The sequence below is a fragment of the Lotus japonicus genome, chromosome 6 (genome assembly GCF_012489685.1).
Source record: "Lotus japonicus ecotype B-129 chromosome 6, LjGifu_v1.2".
Taxonomy (NCBI): Eukaryota; Viridiplantae; Streptophyta; class Magnoliopsida; order Fabales; family Fabaceae; genus Lotus; species Lotus japonicus.
Window position 1 is genome coordinate 7,780,838 of NC_080046.1, and position 20,920 is coordinate 7,801,757.

Here is a 20,920-nt window from a genome sequence, read left to right on the forward strand (position 1 = left end):
TACCGGTCCGGAGCCTAAGGAAAACCAGAAGCAAAGCCAACCGGTGTTAAACCGGTGAAACCGGTATGGAACCGGCCAAACCGGAAAAAATCACGGTTAGCCCGGTTATTCCCGGTTCAGCATAGAAACGTAAAAACGACGCCGTTTTGAAGCAAAACCGGGTCAATCAGGTTTTAAAAAAACAGAACGACGTCGTTTTGATTATTTTCAATTTTTTTTGAAACAAAATTAAAAAAAAAGGAAAATAGAAAGGCACGAAGTGAAACACTAAAACAGAACAAGTGAAACTGAAACCAGAGAAATGTGAGAACGAGTTGTTAACCAGAGAGACACAAACGTGAGAACGAGTGAAAGTGTGAAACTCTTCTCCTCTTGAGCGCCGGCCGGCCTTGACCCTCCCTGCAGCGGCGGATTCCGACGAAGGCGGTGGTTCCTGCGGCGACGGCCACTCAACAGGTTCTTCTTCTTCTTCCAAACTGAGGAAGTGAGGAACAGAGCAAGCCTCTTGAAACTCGGTTCAAACATGGCTACCACTCAACAGGTTCTTCTTCTTCTTCCAAACTGATTTTTCTTTTCTCTTTTCAACCTTTTCTTTATTTGATTTCCATAGGGTTTGATTTCTCAATTCTCTTACTATTTATGAATATGAATATGATGATCGTTTAATTGTAGAATGATGGAAGAAATACTGCTCCGGTTGATGCTTCTCCTAATGTTGTTGGGACACAAGAAGCGGCGGAAAACGCTGCTAATGTTCGTGGGAAAACGGATCCTGCTTGGGAGCATTTTGCATTTCAAAAGGAAGGAATGTCATGTACGTACACTTGCCTCTATTGTGGAACATCATACAAAGGCGGGGGGATAAATAGAATGAAGCACCATCTTGCAGGCATACCAGGTCAAATATCTGCTTGCAAGAAAGTTCCTCCTAATGTTCGCCATAGAATGGTAGCTTTATTAGAAAGTATTGAACAAAAGAAAAATGAAGCCAAGAATAACCGCAATGAAGCATTTGGTGATGGAGCTATTGATGAAGTTGGTAATGAACTTAATGCTTGTCCAACTGTAACACCTGCATCTACTCAAAGCAAAGGAAAAACGAAAGTTACAGGTGAAATTGACAATTACTTTGCTCCAAGAACGACTCTTGGATCCCAACCAACACTTAAAAGTGTTTTGTCTAGTAAAGAAGCTGTACACAAAGCTAAGATGGCAATTGCTAGATGGTTTTTTGATGCTTGCATTCCATTTAATGCATTACAATCACCATATTTTCAGCCAGCATTGGATGCAGCTGTTGCCATTGGCTCTGGTTTTAAAGGTCCATCTTATGATGAATTAAGGGTCAACTTGTTAGGAGATTGCAAGAAAGAGTGTCAGTTACTTGTTGAAAGCCACCGGGCCAATTGGGCTAAGTATGGATGTACAATCATGGCTGATGGATGGAGTGATCAACGACAAAGAACTTTGATAAATTTTATGGTTTATTGTCATACAGGTATAATCTTTGTGAAACTTGTTGATTAATTGTTTGATATTGTTCATAATGTTGAAACTTTGTTGAATTCACTTGTTTATTGTATGGTATAGGCATGTCATTTGTCAAATCTGTGGATGCATCTGATGTTGTGAAAGATGCTTCAACATTGTGCAACTTGTTTTCTGAAGTTATTGAGTGGGTTGGACCTCAAAACGTGGTTCATGTTGTCACAGATAATGCGGCTAACTATGTAGCTGCCGGTAAATTGCTTCATCAGAAATATGAGAACATTTTTTGAACTCCATGTGCTGCTCATTGCATAAATCTCCTTTTGAAGGATATTAGTAGCTTGCCACATATTGCAGATCTTGCCTCAAAAGCTTCTAAGGTGACTATATTTATTTACAATCATATGATATTTTTATCTTGGCTTAGAAAAAGAAGTGGTTGGAAAGAAATTGTTCGTCCAGGGGTGACTCGGTTTGCTACCACCTTTATCACATTGAAAAGTATTTCTGATCATAAGTCTGATTTGCAAGCTCTAGTTGTTGAAGGTATGAAAAACGGTAGAAAGGGGGGGTTTGAATAACGTTTTCAGAACAAAACTTCCACCTTAAAGATTTTGACAAATCTTTTGAGAACTTAAGTGCTAAAGATAAGAGATAGAAAAGCACACAAGGATTTTATCCTGGTTCACTTGATAAATCACTCAAGCTACTCCAGTCCACCCGTTAAGGTGATTTCTTCCTTCTTAGAATGAAGGCAATCCACTAATCAGGTAAGAGTTACAACTGCACTTGAAACCTACAAGTGACTAACAATTACACTGACTTAGCTCACACTAAGATTCACTCTCTTAGTCTTCTCTAGGATCCGATCAACCTTGATCTCCTAAAGGCAAACTATACAACTGTATATGAAGTTCTTGTTTACAAAGAAAGTGCTTCTAAAAAGCTTATAGTAAACACAATGAATTTCAAGATGAAAGAAAGCTTAGAATATTTTGAATATGTCTTGCGCGTGTATGTTGCTTCTACTTAGTTTCTTCGCCGCTTCTTTCAATCTTCAGCCTTTATATATACTCCAAGGATTAGGGTTGAGCGTTGCATGGGAAATGCTACCGTTGGAGGGCAGTTCTGGAAAATCCAGCTTCTGCTGTGGCTGAGAACGTTAGGTAGGTCGTCAGGAAGGTACACTTGCTTTTGTACTTGGATAGCGACTTGACCTTTTAACCTAGGAGACTTCTGATCAGGGGAATACTTCATATTGGAACTTGTGAAGCCGGTTGATCAGAGTCAGAGGGAAAGCACAGATCCTCTGACCATTGTATCTTCTGATTCTGAACTCAAAGGGAAGAACATGGCCTTCAGAGTTTCTTGCTTCTGGACATCAGAGTTTCCACTATTCAGCTTCTGGATTTTCGGAGTCTTCTACACCATCAGAACATCTGAACCTTCAGTGTTTCTTGGTTATCAGAACTTCTGGATCTTCAGAGCTTCTAGCGACTGAGTCCACATCAGAGTTTGTATAGCTTCAGAACTTCTGAAGCTTTTCCACTGTTCATACTGAACATGGTGAATGCGAAAGCGTTGCTTGGGTCACTCTTTATACACAGTGCTTCTGATTTGTGTGAGATTGAGTTGAGGTCAGAGCCTATAAATAGCACACTCAGAAAAACACGTTAGAGTACCACAATTGTTCATATCAAAAGGTTAACTTGTAATCATCAAAACATAGAGTTGTACTACTAGATCAAAACTTGATCTTACAATCTCCCCCTTTTTGATGATGACAAAACTAAGATTTTTGATGAACAATTCTTAAACATTAAACTGAATTCACTCAGAGTTTAGAGATATAGAATAATACTTATCCTGATGTGAATAGTTTATCTTGCTCATTCTGAATTCAAGTCACTGCTTGATTCTGAGCTTAGCTCCCCCTGAATCTAATACTTGATGAAAACGTTAGTAAAGTCTAGATTCTGAGCTAAATGATGTAAGAGTTCAGAGTGAAAAACTTATGACATAGATGAAGAACGAATAATCAGAGCGCATAAGTGATCAGAGTCAGGGACAAGGTATCAGAGTCTTGGGTATCAGAGTCAACTTAGAATCACTTCAGAAGAAGTGAAATGTATTCCTTGTATTTGCCCAGTGACACATCTATGGTCATGAAGGTGGAACTCTTAAATTCTCCAAAAGAAAAATAAATCACACTAACACATCTTACACATCAAAAACTGGGTTTACTCCCCCTTTTTGTCATAAGCAAAAAGCGTGGGGTGTGAAAAACTTAGCTTGAAGTACAAGGTACTCCCCCTCAGAGAAGGTCTAAGTTTAAAGAAAATGAAAACGATATAAGAATCAGAGTTAGGCGAAAATAAATAGAAGAGTTAATGCAAGGGATGAACGTTTACCACCGGTCAAGTGAGTAAATAGAAGGGTCAGTTACCAAGAACTTAACCTCGAGAAACTGTAATAGCATTAACTTTCAGAGAGAAAGTGAAGCCTATAAAAAGCGTTGGAGAAAAGGTAAGCTTCACACCTCGAATAATTTTCAGTAAGAAAAAAATGGCATCATACAACGTAGCACTAGAAGAGCTGAGGAAGAAGGCCTTTGAAGAGGACTTGTTCCTGAACATCAGGCATCCAGAGGGTGCAACTACCATCGCGGAGCTGACACGGACACTGCTGGAAGAGGACCTGCGTCCAGAGTTGGAGAGAGACCTGAAGGAATTTCTTGCCTTCGTGGAGGAGGTGCAAGAACTCAGCCGGTTTGAACTCAAGCTGCTGGAAGAAAAAGAAATCTTGGAAAAGAAGCTCAGGACTTCAGAAGAGATTCTGGAGAAAGATGAGCTAAAGGTCAGACTCAACAACATCCAGCATGTACTGGAGCGTCTGGAGAAGGATAGGTCAGAGCAGCGCCAGGAGTGCAGAAGAATGAGGAGGGATCCTCCATTCTAGATTATATGATGTAAAGAAATATGATGTAAACATAGAACAATGAATAAAAAAGACTTTTGCAAACATATGTGACATAAGTATATAGATATATATGCATATATAATCACAAACGAACAAAAGAGAATAAATAAATAAAAAGAAACAGAGTTTAACAAAAGGAAAACAAAGTTAACGAAAAAGAAGAAAAAGAAGAGATCCTAAAAACTAAGGTTTGTCAGTGCGTCTCAGAAGTTCCATCATCATGTGCTTCATCTCAATCAGCATGGATTCATGAGTGTCAAGACGTTGTTCCATGATGTCGAGTCTGGATGAGCTTGTCTGAGTAAAGCTGGAAGGAACATTCTGAGCAGCTTGAGGTTCTGGAATGGAAGCAGAAGCAGCAGGAGTAAACACAACTGGTGCAAGTCGCTCTGCCTCAGCCTCAGCTTCAAGACGCTCTGCCTCAAGTCTGGCTTGTTCAGCCTGAGCTGCTGCTTCACGTGCAGCTTCGTCTGCTTGTTCTTTCTTTCTCTTGGCTTCTTCAATAGCTTCAAGAAGCTTATTTCTCTGTTCTAGTTCGTGAAGAGCCACCCTCCTAGCAAGCCTTTGCTTTGCAGCCTCAATGCTCTGACTGCCCTCTGCATGCAGGAGCTGCATCATAATTGGAACTTGAGCCACTAGCCAAGTGCTCAGATTGTTCCACTCATCAGCCACACTTTCAGCATTCTCACTGAGATCAGTCTGACCGTGCACATTGCGGAGCCTCAAAGAGGCTTCATGATAGAAGATATTGATGCACTCAGAGATAGATGTGGGTTGAAGGTGAGTATAGGGAATTATGGAGAGGTTGGGTTCAGGAGAGGCTGGGTGATTGCTGCTATGGGCTTCAGAGGCACCTTGTGGAGAACCAATGTTAATCATGGGAGCATTGGGTTCAGAGGTTCCAAGGTGAGGGTCTGAAGTTTCAACCAGAGGGTGAGGTGATCTAACCGAGGATTGGTTAGACACTGATTGTTCAGGTTCAGGGTCTGGTGGAATGGGCTCTTGTTGGTCAGGGACATGGTGAGCTTGTTGAACTAAGGGGTCTGCCTCTTGGATAGGATTGGCCAAGATAGGTTCATCTGGGTCAACTAGACGTTCAGGTCTGGGGCCAGGATATCTCCTAGGGCTTGGACAGGTAAGGTAATACTCTTCCAAAGCAGATACCTTTTCTTTTCTAACCTCCATGAATTTTCTAATTGATTCAGAGGTATTGGAGGGAGGAGAGTCAATAACATTGGTTGGGAAGGATACAGGTGTGAAGGCTGTTGAAGAGTCTGTATCCGTGGTTCTAGCAGCAGGACGTGCTGATGCTCTGAGAGCAGAGTGATCAGACGTTCTGGGTTGTGGTTCTGTTTGGTTGGGCTCGGGTTGGTCTTGGACGATTGGTTCAGAAGATAATGGGTCGTACGGAATGGTAAGGAGAGATGTTGGTTCTTCTGACCTAGAGGTTGGGTTCTGAAGCAAATTCCAGAGAGGTGCTTCAGTAGGAGAAGGTTGAAAGAAGGAAGATCTTGGGGAATGTGGTGGAGAGGTGGTTTGTTCGGCTGGCTGGGATTCAGGAATAGGAGTGAGGGGATTTGAGGAGTGTTGAAGCAAGGCAGAAATAGGGAGTGCATCAAATAAATTCAAATCATCATCAGAAGCAAGTGCAGGCTTACTTGAATGTGCTGATGATCGAGTCACTCTGGCAGGAGGTTCAGTCCTTCTGACCACTGCAGCAGCTGGTTCCACCCGAGTAGGCTTCACCACGATTCTGACCTTCTTCTGCTTCTTCTTTGGAGGACCATCCTCACTATCATCATCATCACCATCATCAGGCTTTCTCTTTGTCTTCTTGACCAGAGGGACATCAGATTCTTCAGAGGATTCTTCCAGAACCATCTTCCTCTGAGCTTTCTTCTTTGGAGGAGAAGGAAACTTCTGAGCTGGCGGTAGTCTGCTGATGAAATCATCAAGGTCAATCTCGAATCCTTGAGCCCTGAGGTCTTCAACATAGCATCTGATGGCTTCAGGATGGTCTGCTTGAGTCCACAGAGGGTAGTCATTCAGAGGCATTCTTCTTCCTCTGATCTCAGAAGATGAGTCTTCATGAGCAGGATCAATCTTCTTCTGGATTAAGCCCATCTTCTTCAAGGAGTTTGCAGTGAAGACATCACTGATAATTGTGCTCAAATCATCTGTGCAACCAGCATCGATCAAATCTTGCACCAAGTTGCTTTCAATGAGAAAGTCTGAGAGCAGCCTCCCAAAAGGGATGTATTTGATTGCAGACTTGATGGAGGCGGTGGTGCGAGACTTCCGGATGCATTCCTTCAAGTAGGAGAACAGGAAGTAGGGAAGGCAGATCTTCTCCTGATCTTGGATGAAGAACAGCATCGCCTTCTGGTTGAAGTTGATGTAATCTGGGGAACTGCCCTTCGGTCTCTGATTGATGCAGTTGAGCAGGATCTTGTGCCAGATTCTGAGTTTGGGGTGAAGATCCATCACCTTGTAACTCGTCTTGCCCGGTTTGAAGGTGGTGTACAGGGCCTTGTTGACTTTGTCTTTGGTGATGGGTTTCAGCTTGGATTCCGTCAGTTGGAACCGATACCCATAAGCAGTTTCTGCTCCTAGCAGATTCACGAATGACTTCTCAGTGATAATGATCTTCCTGCCAAGAATGTGAGAGACCACCTGAGTGTCATCGCAGTCTGCGTGCTTCCAGAATTCCTTTACCAATTTCTCATACACCGGTCCTCGAAGTCGATTGAAATAGTTTCCCCAACCTTGAGCTTGAACTTCAGGACGAAGATCATACCCATTTGCAGCCAAGTTATCGAGGTTGAATCTCCATTCTGCCAGGACTTGGAGTTCCTCAGGAGCAAATACGCAGTGAACGGCACAGCCCCGTTCTGCAATAGGAACAATCTGCTCTTGAACTTGAACTTGTTCTTGTGCCGGGTTCTCAGAGCCCCTTTGACCCGTTGCCAAACCAACTTCCATGTGAGGGAACTGAGGTGCATCTGCAGTAGATCTTCTGGTTTGTCTCACCATTTTGAAGAGGTTGAAGGTTTGAGGTAGAAGATGAAGTTTGAAGGATGAAGAGAGATCGAGAGAGAAATCAAGAAAGAGGCGGTTTTGAAAAGCATAGAGTGCGAGAGTGAAAACCGGAAGTGAACGAGAACGTGTGTGTATAGTGGGTTTTATCAAATAACCGTTGTTGATTCAAAAAGCACTTTAAGATCAACGGTTGAAAAATAAAGATAGATAGTAACAGTAAAATACACAATCACACACAGGAGATAAGCATATCTACACACAATCATAACAGACTGTCACACGGGCACAAGGAATTATGCATCAGAAATTCTGACACACGTGTTGTTGTCTCAGCTTCAGAGTCAGTACCAGTGGGCACACACACTCTGATTGAGTTACCTTCTGGACTAGACATCTTCTGATCAAGAAGTATCATAGTCAGAGGTTCTGATCCATCTTCACTCTGGACAAAAGTCCATGTTTAGATTTTTCAGAATAAAATTAAATCTATCCTCTGCTAAGGGCTTTGTAAAGATATCTGCCCATTGATGGTCAGTATCAACAAACTTCAGAAGAAGTACGCCCTTCTGCACATAATCTCTAATGAAGTGATACTTTACCTCAATGTGCTTTGCCCTTGAATGCAAGATAGGATTCTTGCTCAACGAGATTGCAGCAGTGTTATCACAATAAATTGGGATATTGCTCTTAAGGATCTGATAATCCTCCAGCTGATGTTTCATCCAGAGCATCTGAGTGCTGCATATTGCTGCTGAGATATATTCTGCCTCTGCAGTTGATAGTGCAATGGTTGATTGCCTCTTGCTTGCCCATGAGACTAGATTGCTTCCCAGAAATTGACAATTTCCAGAAGTACTTTTTCTCTCTGTTCTATCTCCAGCATAATCAGCATCACAATAACCTGAAAGCTTATACTCTGATGTTTTCTTATACATCAAGCCAAGGTTAGTGGTGCCTTTCAGATACCTTAGGATCCTCTTAACAGCAGTTAAGTGGGTTTCCCTTGGATCTGATTGGATACGAGCACATAAGTGAACACTAAATAATATGTCTGGCCTAGATGCAGTTAAGTATAGAAGTGAACCTATCATTCCACGATAGAGCTTCTGACATACTTTACCACTTTTATCTTCTTTCTCCAAAATGCATGTAGGATGCATTGGAGTCTTGGCCACTGTAGATTCCAGCATATTGAACTTCTTCAGAAGTTCTTTAGTGTACTTGCTCTGATGGATATATGTTCCTTCTGGTGTTTGATCAACTTGTATTCCTAGAAAGTACTTTAATTCTCCCATCATACTCATCTCAAATTCAGCCTGCATCATCTCAGAAAATTCTTTGCATAGAGATTGATTAGCAGAACCAAATATAATATCATCAACATAAATTTGCACAATTAAGATATCATCTTTATAAGTCTTGCAAAAAAGAGTTGTATCTACTTTACCCCTTACAAACTCATTCTCCAGAAGGAATGAGCTAAGTCTCTCATACCATGCTCTGGGAGCTTGCTTCAGACCGTAGAGTGATTTCTTCAATTTGAACACATGGTCTGGTTTCTTTTCATCTTCAAAACCTGGGGGTTGATGAACATAGACTTCCTCTGAGATATAACCATTTAGGAAGGCACTCTTTACGTCCATCTGATGTAGAACTATGTTGTGATTTACTGAGAAGGAGATCAACAGTCTAATTGCCTCCAGTCTTGCTACCGGAGCAAATGTTTCAGTGTAGTCTATTCCTTCCTGCTGGCTGTAGCCTTGAGCAACTAGCCTTGCCTTGTTTCTGACTACTTCTCCTTTCTCATTTAGCTTGTTTCTGAATACCCATTTCGTTCCAATAACATGGACACTCTCAGGCTTCTTCACTAAGCTCCAAACATCGTTCTTGGAGAATTGATTCAGTTCTTCTTCCATGGCCAGAATCCAATCCTTGCCCTGAAGAGCTTCATCTATGGACTTGGGTTCAATTAAGGACACCAATCCTTTCAGACTCAGCAAGGTCTCTTCAGAGGGTCTGAAGGCAGATCTGGTTCTGACTGGTTCATCTTTGTTGCCCAGAATCAATTCCTTAGGGTGAGCTGCAGTGATTCTGCTCTTCTTCAGAGTTTGTGAGTTAGAGGGACCAGCTTCTTCCTCTGGTTCATCTTCCTCTGGCTCAACTTCCTCTGGAGCTTTGCCTTTGTCAGAAACATTAATGCTTAAATCTGCAAACTTTTCAACTAGCTTTGACTGGTCAGAGTCAAGCTTATCATCAAATCTAACATGAATAGATTCTTCAATAGTCTTAGCATCAGTATTATAAAATCTAAAACCTTTAGATCTATCAGAATAACCAAGTAATAGACACTTAGAAGACTTAGCATCAAATTTATGCAATCTATCCTTAGTATTGAGAACATAACAAACACAGCCAAAAGGATGAAAATAAGAAATGTTGGGTTTTATGTTCTTCCACAATTCATAAGGAGTCTTATTCAGAATTGGTCTCACAGAGATTCTGTTCTGAATGTAACATGCTGTATTTACTGCCTCTGCCCAAAAGTGCTTAGCCATGCCAGTTTCTTGGAGCATGGTTCTAGCCATCTCCTGAAGAGTTCTGTTCTTCCTCTCAACAACACCATTTTGTTGAGGAGTTCTGGGACAAGAGAAATCATGTGCAATTCCATAGGAATCAAACAGACTCTCAAACTTGTCATTCTCAAACTCTCCACCATGGTCACTTCTGACACGCACAATCCTACAAGCCTTCTCGTTTTGCACTTGAGCAATGAAGGTAGAGAACACAGCATGAGACTCATCCTTGCGGGTTAGAAACTTTACCCATGTCCAGCGGCTATAGTCATCAACGATAACCATCCCATATCTCTTGCCACCTATAGACTCAGTTTTCACTGGTCCAAAAAGGTCGATATGCAGAAGTTCCAACGGCCTTGAGGTTGAGACAACATTCTTTGCCTTGAAAGGGACTTTTGTGAATTTGCCTTTCTGACATGCTTCACAAAGAGCGTCTGAAGCGAACTTCAGATTGGGTAAGCCCCTGACAAGGTTTAGCTTGCTCAGCTGAGAAATCTTTCTCATACTGGCATGCCCTAACCGTCTATGCCATACCCACTGCTCTTCATTAACAGACAGAAGGCACTTCACATTCTGAGCCTCCAACTCAGATAATCTGATCTTATAAATGTTGTTCTTCCTCTTGCTGTTAAACAGAACAGAGCCATCGATCTGACTTACAGCCCGGCAGGACTTTTGATTGAATATAACATCATAACCCTTGTCAGCTAATTGACTTATAGACAATAAGTTATGTGTTAAGCCGTCTACCAATAAAACATTATCAATGCATGGACTACTATCTACACAAATAGTACCAGTACCAACAATTTTACCCTTTTCATTTCCTCCGAAGCCAACTTCGCCTCCAGGCTTAAGTTTCAGCTCTCGAAACATACGCTTTTCTCCCGTCATGTGACGCGAGCATCCACTGTCCAGATACCATGATTGGTGTTTCAGTGGAGCTATCAAGGATATCTGCAACATAGATGATCTTGTCCTTAGGTACCCACTTTCTGGGTCCTCTTTTGTTAGTTACCCCAGAGGTTCTGATCACCTTGGGTGTCTCAACATAATATTTTAAAGGAATATTTGCATGATATTTAGTCATAGAGAAAGATCCCTTTTTAAGAGGATGTTTAGCAACTTTAGCAGGTACAGGATCAGGCAATATGGTACCAGAGGGAACAAAGCATTCATACAAGGATTTAGCTTTAGACACAGAAGGCTCATTTCTAATTGGTTTAGAATAGCCAATGCCATGCATTCCATTTCTTCTTACGCCATAGATCATTGAAGCCATTAAGCTTCTATCCACGCTTTTAGCTAGGAATCTTTGAAAAGACTTTTCATACTTAGATTCATTTCTACAATCAGAGGCATCACAGGCAACAATTTCTTCTAACTTAGCAATCTGGTTCTTAAGCACAGAGTTAGAATTTACCAAAGCATGATTTTCATTTTTCAAATCAGAAATAATTTTCTCATGTTCAGAAGGAGTCTTAGAGACAGCAGATAAGTTCTTTTTCAACTTTTTATGCTTAGACAATAAAGAGTTATACTTATCCATGATATCAGACAAAGCATGTTTCAGTTCAGAGGTAGAGAAGGAAGCGAATACCTCATTTTCATCGTCTGAGTTAGGATCTCCTTCTGATTCTGAGTCAGAGTCAACAGCTTCCTTTGACTCTGCTCCTTTGTCTTTGACAATGGCCATGAGTCCTTGGACTTCACCATCAGAGTCAACATCCTCTGACTCTGATTCATCGAATGTCACCATCAGACTCTTCTTGGTCTTGAAGTGCTTCTTTGGCTTCTTGTCTTTCTTCAACTTTGGACAATCACTTTTGTAGTGTCCAGATTCTTTGCACTCAAAACATGTGACTTCCTTGATTGAAGACTTCTTCTGGCCTGAGGACTCATACTTGCCTTTTGCCTTTCCAGAGCCTTTGAACTTGCTCTGCCTGTGCTTCCAGATGCGGTTGAGTCTCTTGGAGATCAGAGTCAGCTCATCTTCATCAGAATCTTCTGATGCTTCTTCAGATTCTTCTTCTTCAGCTTGAAGAGCCTTTGACTTCTCAACCTTAGCCTTTTCAGATTTGGATTTCAAGGCTATGGACTTTTTCCTCAGATCTTGCATCTCTGAGCGTTTCAGCTCATGGCATTTCAAAATGCTGATGAGTTCTTCTAAACTCATATTCTCAACGTCTCTCGTGAGCTCTATTGAAGTCACCAAAGGCATCCAACTTTCAGGAAGACACCTGATGACCCTTATGACATGATCTTTTGTTGTGTAGCTCTTGTTGAGAGGTCGTATGCCAGCTACAAGCAATTGAAATCTGGAGAACATTTCTTCAATGGACTCATTTGGCTCCATGATGAAGGATTCATACTTTTGGATCAAAGACAATGCCTTTGATTCTTTGACTTTCTTGTTTCCTTCATGAGACATCTTCAGAGAATCAAAAATGCCTTTAGCAAACTCACGATCGGTAATCTTCTGGTACTCCTCATAGGAAATAGCACTTAGAAGAATTGCTCTTGCTTTGTGATGTTGTGAGTACAGCTTCTTTTGTTCTGCAGTCATCTCTGACCTTGGGATCTTCTTGCCATCTGCATCAACTGGACGCTCATAGCCATCCACAATAATATCCCAGAGATCTGCATCGAAACCCAGAAAGAAACTTTCCAGTCTATCTTTCCAATATTCGAACCTTTGACCATCGAACATAGGAGGCTTTGCGTTGTAACCATCTCTTTGAGTTTCACTGGTGGTGGCAGCCATTGTTTTTCACACCGGCCCGGATCACTGAACACTGTTAGGTGTGGTAATCAGAACTTGCGCTCTGATACCAATTGAAGGTATGAAAAACGGTAGAAAGGGGGGGGTTTGAATAACGTTTTCAGAACAAAACTTCCACCTTAAAGATTTTGACAAATCTTTTGAGAACTTAAGTGCTAAAGATATATAAGAGATAGAAAAGCACACAAGGATTTTATCCTGGTTCACTTGATAAATCACTCAAGCTACTCCAGTCCACCCGTTAAGGTGATTTCTTCCTTCTTAGAATGAAGGCAATCCACTAATCAGGTAAGAGTTACAACTGCACTTGAAACCTACAAGTGACTAACAATTACACTGACTTAGCTCACACTAAGATTCACTCTCTTAGTCTTCTCTAGGATCCGATCAACCTTGATCTCCTAAAGGCAAACTATACAACTGTATATGAAGTTCTTGTTTACAAAGAAAGTGCTTCTAAAAAGCTTATAGTAAACACAATGAATTTCAAGATGAAAGAAAGCTTAGAATATTTTGAATATGTCTTGCGCGTGTATGTTGCTTCTACTTAGTTTCTTCGCCGCTTCTTTCAATCTTCAGCCTTGTAACACCCCGATTTCTCGAGTGTTACACAGTAACTAATTAACCAATTTTCGTAAAGAGTTTTCGTCGATTCACTTATTAATCTTCAATTAATGACAAACCTTTCATTTTACAAAAACTCTTGAAACATAACCTTTCCAAAAAACACGCGGAAGTAACCAACTTCGTAAAACTTTTTAAATAACCAACTGTAAAGAGTACGAAACAAAGGCCTGAATGAAAATAAAGATTACATCAAAACTTGTTCATTCGAATTTAAGCAATAAAATTGTTCGATACCAACACTTCGGAAACTCTCAACCCCAACAGAAAACAAAAGACTCTCAACCCAAACCCTATTCCTTAGCCTCTTCCTCTTCCTCTAAAGTGTAGTCGTCCTCCAGTATTGGCACGTCACGTAGCATCAACTCCCAAGAATGAGTCATCGCCATTATCTTCACGACCATCTACCCCCCCCAAACAAACACATAGCAAACAAGCAGGGTCAGGTCCAACAAAAGAATGATAATGACAAAATCAACAACAACCTATATAATATAAGTACATTATATGTCTTTTATGGGAAAGAGTCAGTTACTAACGGAATCTCACTTCACACAACCCACCAAAACTTCCATGGCCATAATCACGATCATCCGCAGATGAACAAATCTCGGAGGGGACTCACCGTACAACCCTCAATCATGTGGGGGGACTCACCGTCCGCCAGACTCACCGTCCGTCCACAGAATCACAAGGCGACCGCAGTCAGCCAATCACGTGGGGACTCACCGTACAACCCACAAAACACCCTCGCGTGCAAGGTACCATCGTTCTCATGGTCCATAGTCCTCACCAGACCTATGTCCAATTATTCACATTTACTTGCAAGCGAGTTTATTACACTTTTCTCTTTGTTAAGTCTCTAAAATCAATCCTAGAGTCTTATCATACTCTTTATACAACAACCTTCACAACACAACATTCACGGGTTACAAGGGAATTACGGCTAGGTGAGCGACCCTTGAACCATTAACTCAGAAAATAAATATAATCCACGTAAAGGAACGCAAGAACATTCACTCATGCATAATATATCATCGCAACTTCAACATATTGACAGCAGAAACAACTTTCACAAAAATAGAGCCACAGAATGCATCTTTCAACCAAAAATCACGTATGATACCTTTCTAGAAAGCTATTTTAAATATCTACAACTCTCTAGTTAAAATCATTTTCATTTGAGCCCCAGAATTAGGTGATATTACTCCTTAAAGTTTCTGTCCGACACAGGGAAAAACAGCAAGTATGACAGTTACCCAAAACGACCTACAACACACAATACTAGACCAAAATTTATGATCTTTATATGCCTGGAGAGCTCTTTCGAAGATCTACAATTTGTATTTTAATCATTTCTTTATTTGACGACCAGAAACAAGTGAAAATAGGACCTGAAGTTTACTGTCCAGCATAGAAATCTGACAGAGAATGCATCTGCCATCAATTTCGTTTAAGCCATTCTATTCTAAGGGTTCTAAGTCATCTACCAGCATCAAATATAGTAACATGTTCACAGTGTAACCCAATATGACCTGGAAAAGTCCAGCACACATCGCATATTCAAAACCTCAAGCACATCAATCAAGTTCATACATAAAATCATGTCAAAGCATGGCAAGAATCATAATTTTTCCAAGAAAACTCATGATATAACCCCTATTCTACCCAAAAGATCCTAAGACCAGCCCTTACCTTGGGTTCTTGGTCTGAAAAGAAGAAGCTTTGGTGATGAACACGGTTCAGAAACGTTGCTGTCCACGTTCTCAGCTTCTCTCGCCGTCCCTCTCTACTCGCGTTCTCTCCCTTGCTCGCGTGCGTGACCGGCGACAATGGTGGTGGCTTGGGCGGCGGCTCCCTTCTCTTCTCTCACACGTTCTCTCTTTTCTCTCTTCTGCTCTCTCTTTGTTTTTCACGTGGAGGTGCTGTAGTGTATCTCTGTTTTCTGATTGTGGAAGAATAGGGTTTCCCCCCTTGGCTAAAATCCCATGCAACCCACAAGTGGGCTAGGGTTTTGTTTTCCACAAGCCCGACCCAAGTCCAACCTTAACCCACCAGTCTAATTACCTAATCAGACCTGAAACTTACTAAAACCTAAGCCCTCAAAGGTAAATTCATAATTAAATTCGAACTTAGAAGAAAAACAATGTAATAATCCCGCTGGCACTGTACAGCCGGAACTACGTTCACTAAAACGGGGATATCTGGAGCTACAGATATCGGATCGACACGAAACCACTTGGAGAATTTTCTAGACTTGAAGGCCTACAACTCTCATGAAGGAAGTTTTCCCAAATGAAGTCGTTAAGACCCTCTAACAATTCACACAAGTTGACAGTTCTAATCTGCCAGTTATCAAACATTAGCTAAAACTTCAATTTTATTCAAACTTCCATAAAATTGTTCCAAATTGAACTTAGGGCCTTACAAGCCTTTATATATACTCCAAGGATTAGGGTTGAGCGTTGCATGGGAAATGCTACCGTTGGAGGGCAGTTCTGGAAAATCCAGCTTCTGCTGTGGCTGAGAACGTTAGGTAGGTCGTCAGGAAGGTACACTTGCTTTTGTACTTGGATAGCGACTTGACCTTTTAACCTAGGAGACTTCTGATCAGGGGAATACTTCATATTGGAACTTGTGAAGCCGGTTGATCAGAGTCAGAGGGAAAGCACAGATCCTCTGACCATTGTATCTTCTGATTCTGAACTCAGAGGGAAGAACATGGCCTTCAGAGTTTCTTGCTTCTGGACATCAGAGTTTCCACTATTCAGCTTCTGGATCTTCAGAGTCTTCTACACCATCAGAACATCTGAACCTTCAGTGTTTCTTGGTTATCAGAACTTCTGGATCTTCAGAGCTTCTAGCGACTGAGTCCACATCAGAGTTTGTATAGCTTCAGAACTTCTGAAGCTTTTCCACTGTTCATACTGAACATGGTGAATGCGAAAGCGTTGCTTGGGTCACTCTTTATACACAGTGCTTCTGATTTGTGTGAGATTGAGTTGAGGTCAGAGCCTGTAAATAGCACACTCAGAAAAACACGTTAGAGTACCACAATTGTTCATATCAAAAGGTTAACTTGTAATCATCAAAACATAGAGTTGTACTACTAGATCAAAACTTGATCTTACAGTTGTTAATCAACACTTTACTGGTAATAAGTTATCAACGGGTACAGCTGGGAAACGTGTTAGTGAAATCATTTTAGATAATAAATTTTGGAGGGATTGTGAGGTGGTGTCAAATATTGCAGCTCCCATTATCCGACTACTTAGAATTGTAGATGGGGATGAAAAACCCTCGATGGGCTATGTTTATGATGGCATGCAAAGGGCAAAGAACGCAATCAAGCGGATGTTCAAGGATAAGAGTGAATTGTATAAGCCGTACACAGATATTATTTCAGCTCGATGGGATAAACACTTGAAGCGTACTCTTCATGCAGCAGCTTACTTTCTAAATCCTGGATTCTTTTATGATCCAAGTTTTCTTGAAAAGGATAGAGTTGTGCAGTCACTTGTTGATTTGTTGGAGGTGAAAAGTCCATGTGCTAGCTTACCCAAAGCCCTTCTAGAGATGAATGTCTATCGTGAGCGGAAAGATTCATTTAGTCGAGCAAGTGCTTTGCAAGCGGCAAGCCAAATTCAACCCAGTAAATAGTTATCTAAATTGTATTGTGTAAATTTATTTTATTGCAATATATAATCGTTTTAATAAATTTATTTATTGCAGCTCAATGGTGGTCAATATATGAGAGTAGTGCTCCATTGTTACAAAAGATTGCAATTCGTATTCTTAGTCAAACATCATCATCTTCAGGGTGTGAAAGAAATTGGAGTCTCTTTGAACGCATCCATACCAAAAAACGAAATAGACTTGAACATCAAAGGCTAGGTGATCATGTTTATATTACTTATAACTTGCGTTTGAAGAAAAGGTATATTACTATCACTTATGCTTTCATTTTTTTGCAATATATCTTAGCTCTCTAACTTGAATTTTATTTTAATGTTCCATTTTAGGAGTGAATTGAAGAAGAGAACTTATGATCCTGTTGATTATGAATGCATCAATAATGTTGACTTTTGGGTAGTTGAGGAAGAAGCACCTCCTGAGTTTGATGATAATGAGGCTGAGCTTGAGAATAACATTTATGAAGATGATGCAAGAGATGTTGCAGGTAAAAAATTAATCATTTAATCTTATTGAGCTTGTTTCAAATTTAGAAGTATTATTTCAAAAGCTACATTTAAGTAAGTTTTTCACTTTCACGTTATGTAATTAGGTGGTGAAGGAGTTGACATTTCAGAGGAGCCACTGATGGAGTCAGTTGATTTTCAAATTGGGGCAAATGTTGAATCATCGTCGTTTGATGGAATAGAGTTCAATCTTAATGATGTTAATGATTTCTGATTATATTTGTTGTGTTGTTAACTTGTTATTCATACTTTGTTAAGTGTTGTTAAATTTAGACTTTTGTCATTGGTATTGAATTAAGGTTGTTGTTGAACCTAAATGTTATGAGTTATGACTTATGTAAGTTGGTGGTGTTTGCATCTAAAGAAACTATCATTTAGACTTGTGGAGTTACATTTGTTGGCTTATATATTTTAGCTTTTGTTATTTACTTATTTTACTTTACAACAATTAGATTTAGATGACCTAAAAAAATTATGTATATATATGTTTATATGTATATAGTATAAAATTATATTATTTATATTGATACGGTTCAACCTCGGTTCAACCTCGATTCAACCCCGGTTCGACCTTTGAACCTTAAACCAGTGCCTTGATCGGTTTGATAACCGGTCCGGTTTTCAGAACATTGGATCCAAGCATCCTCGTGACTCTGATTAGAAGCTTCACAAGTTCATATTAAAGCGCGCCTCTGAAGATCATAAGTCAACAGTAAAGGACAAAAGGTGACTATCAAATAGTACATTCGCAGTGTACTATCCTGACCAGTCTACCTATACGAAGATCAGCCTTGTACGTTATGGAATTTCCAAAAGAACCCTCCAACGGATAGAATCTCACAACGGAAATATCACCTCTTGCTTGGAGTATTTAAAGGCTGAAGAAAGGAAGAAAAAGTTTAAGACACTGCATTGCAATACAACTCTCATTCAAGCGAAAACCTTAGCAATCTTTTTTCTTCATTGTTCATAACTTGTTTACACTCTGCTTGTTTAGAAGCAAATCTTTGTAAACCCAAACTTTCAAACTCTTGATTGTATTTCCTTAAGGGACCGGTTAGGTCAGTAGCCTTGAGAAGAGTAAGACTTGTGTGTCTTGGTGTTTGCTAGTTCTTAGGATTGTTAGTCACTGAGCAAGGTGTGCTAGTGTAGTTGTAACAACCTTTATTAGTGGATTATCTTCATTCGACGAAGGAAGAAATCACCTTAACGGGTGGACTGGATTAGCTTGAGGATTTGTGCAAGTGAACCAGGATAAAATCCTTGTGTATTTCTCTCTTTACTCTTCTACCTTTGTATCTGAGAGTTTAAGTGAACCTTAAAAGAAACAACTTTTACTTCAAAACCCTATTCAAACCCCCTTCTAATGTTTTTCATTCCTTCAATTACTAATTTTGAGTGATATTAATTATTTACACGAATAGAACTTTAGTACGAGCAAGTTAATACACCAAAACTATTATTTTAAGCTTTCAATACAGTTTTTTATAATAAAGAATACTCTATGTGATAATACTTGTAAGGAGAAGTCTTTGATACTCAATAGTAGAAATCTTGGCAATTGCCAATAAATGGACGTAGCTCACTAATATAGGGCGAACCAGGATAAAAGACTTGTGTGCATTGACCGCTACTTATACTATTTATCTGAATACCTGCACAACTCGTCACTGGACTAGGAGCGTAATCAAAGTCTTCTATTTCTGTAATCTAGTAGAAACTAGTCAATCATAATCCAACCCCCTTGTTGCGTCGCCGTGCTCTTTTTTTCCTTATATATGTGTAAGATCAAGTTTTGATCGAGTAGTACAACTCTATGTTTTGATGATTACAAGTTAACATTTGAGTATGAACAATTATGGTACTCTAACGTGTTTTTCTGAGTGTGCTATTTACAGGCTCTGACCTCAATTCAATCTCACACAAATCAGAAGCACCGTGCATAAAGAGTGACCCAAGCAACGCTTTCGCAACATCTATGTTCACTCTGAACAGTAGAAATGCTTCAGAAGATCTGAAGTTATACAAGCTCTGATATGGACTCAGTCACTAGAAGTTCTGAAGATTCAGAAGTTCTGACAACCAAGAAACTCTGAAGGTTCAGATGTTCTGATGGTGTAGAAGACTCTGAAGATCCAGAAGCTGAATAGTGGAAACTCTGATGTCCAGAAGCAAGAAACTCTGAAGACCATGTACTTCCCTCTGAGTTCAGAATCAGAAGATACAACGGTCAGAGGATCTGTGCTTTCCCTCTGACTCTGATCAACTGGCTTCACAAGTTCCAACATGAAGCATTCCCCTAATCAGAAGTCTGCTAGGTTTAAAGGTCATGTCACTATCCAAGTACAAAAGCAAAGTGTACTATCCTGACGACCTACCTAACATCCTCAGCCACAGCAGAAGCTGGAATTTCCAGAACTGTCCTCCAACGGTAGCATTTCCATGCAACGTTCAACCCTAATCCTTGGAGTATAAATAGAGGCTGAAGATTGAAAGAAGCGGTTAGAAGCATTTTACACACGCGCAAGAAATATTCAAATCCTTCTAAGCTTTCTTTCTTCTTGAATTTCATTGTGTTTACTATTAGCTTTTCAAAAGCAAATCTCTTGTAAACATTCTTTCTTAAACAGTTTGCTTAGTTACCTTTAGGAGATCAAGGTTGATCGGATCCTAGAGAAGACTAAGAGAGTGAATCTTAGTGTGAGCTAAGTCAGTGTAATTGTTAGTCACTTGTAGGTCTCAAGTGCAGTTGTAACACTTTACCTGATTAGTGGATTGCCTTCATTCTAAGAAGGAAGAAATCACCTTAACGGGTGGACTGGATTAGCTTGAGGGATTTATCAAGTGAACCAGGATAAAAGTCCTTGTGTGCTTTTCTATCTCTTATCTTTAGCACTTAGTTCTCGAAAAGATTTGTTAAAATCTTTAAGGTGGAAGTTTTATCTTGAAAACGTTATTCAAACCCCCCCCCCTTCTACCGTTTTCATACCTTCAATTGGTATCAGAGCGCAAGTTCTGATTACCACACCTAACAGTGTTCAGTGATCCGGGCCGGTGTGAAAAAACAATGGCTACCACCAGTGAAACTCAAAGAGATGGTTACAATGCAAAGCCTCCCATGTTCGACGGTCAAAGGTTCGAATATTGGAAAGATAGACTTGAAAGTTTCTTTCTGGGTTTTGATGCAGATCTCTGGGATATTATTGTGGATGGCTATGAGCGTCCAACTGATG

At 40.3% G+C, this 20,920-nt stretch overlaps 2 protein-coding genes across 2 annotated transcripts; both read left to right on the forward strand.

The window, feature by feature from the left end:
* The first annotated feature begins 523 nt into the window (after positions 1-523).
* LOC130724820 (uncharacterized) lies at positions 524-1,778 on the forward strand. The gene is made up of 3 exons (XM_057576094.1): positions 524-541; positions 673-1,498; positions 1,591-1,778. The coding sequence occupies exons 1-3, from the start codon at positions 524-526 to the stop codon at positions 1,776-1,778; spliced, it is 1,032 nt and encodes a 343-aa protein (XP_057432077.1).
* A 15,013-nt stretch (positions 1,779-16,791) lies between these two features.
* On the forward strand, positions 16,792-17,901 carry LOC130724821 (uncharacterized). The gene is made up of 4 exons (XM_057576095.1): positions 16,792-17,140; positions 17,221-17,425; positions 17,511-17,668; positions 17,774-17,901. Exons 1-4 carry the CDS (start codon positions 16,792-16,794, stop codon positions 17,899-17,901), a joined length of 840 nt encoding a protein of 279 aa, XP_057432078.1.
* Positions 17,902-20,920: the final 3,019 nt, after the last annotated feature.

Excerpts from the sequence above, each read along its gene's own strand:
- LOC130724820 (XM_057576094.1), top strand. Across the intron at positions 1,499-1,590 it reads TATGGTTTATTGTCATACAG|GCATGTCATTTGTCAAATCT; the intron begins GTATAATCTTTG and ends TGTATGGTATAG.
- LOC130724821 (XM_057576095.1), top strand. The coding sequence starts at position 16,792 with ATGGGCTATGTTTATGATGGCATGCAAAGGGCAAAGAACGCAATCAAG. Across the intron at positions 17,141-17,220 it reads GGCAAGCCAAATTCAACCCA|CTCAATGGTGGTCAATATAT; the intron begins GTAAATAGTTAT and ends TATTTATTGCAG. Across the intron at positions 17,426-17,510 it reads AACTTGCGTTTGAAGAAAAG|GAGTGAATTGAAGAAGAGAA; the intron begins GTATATTACTAT and ends GTTCCATTTTAG.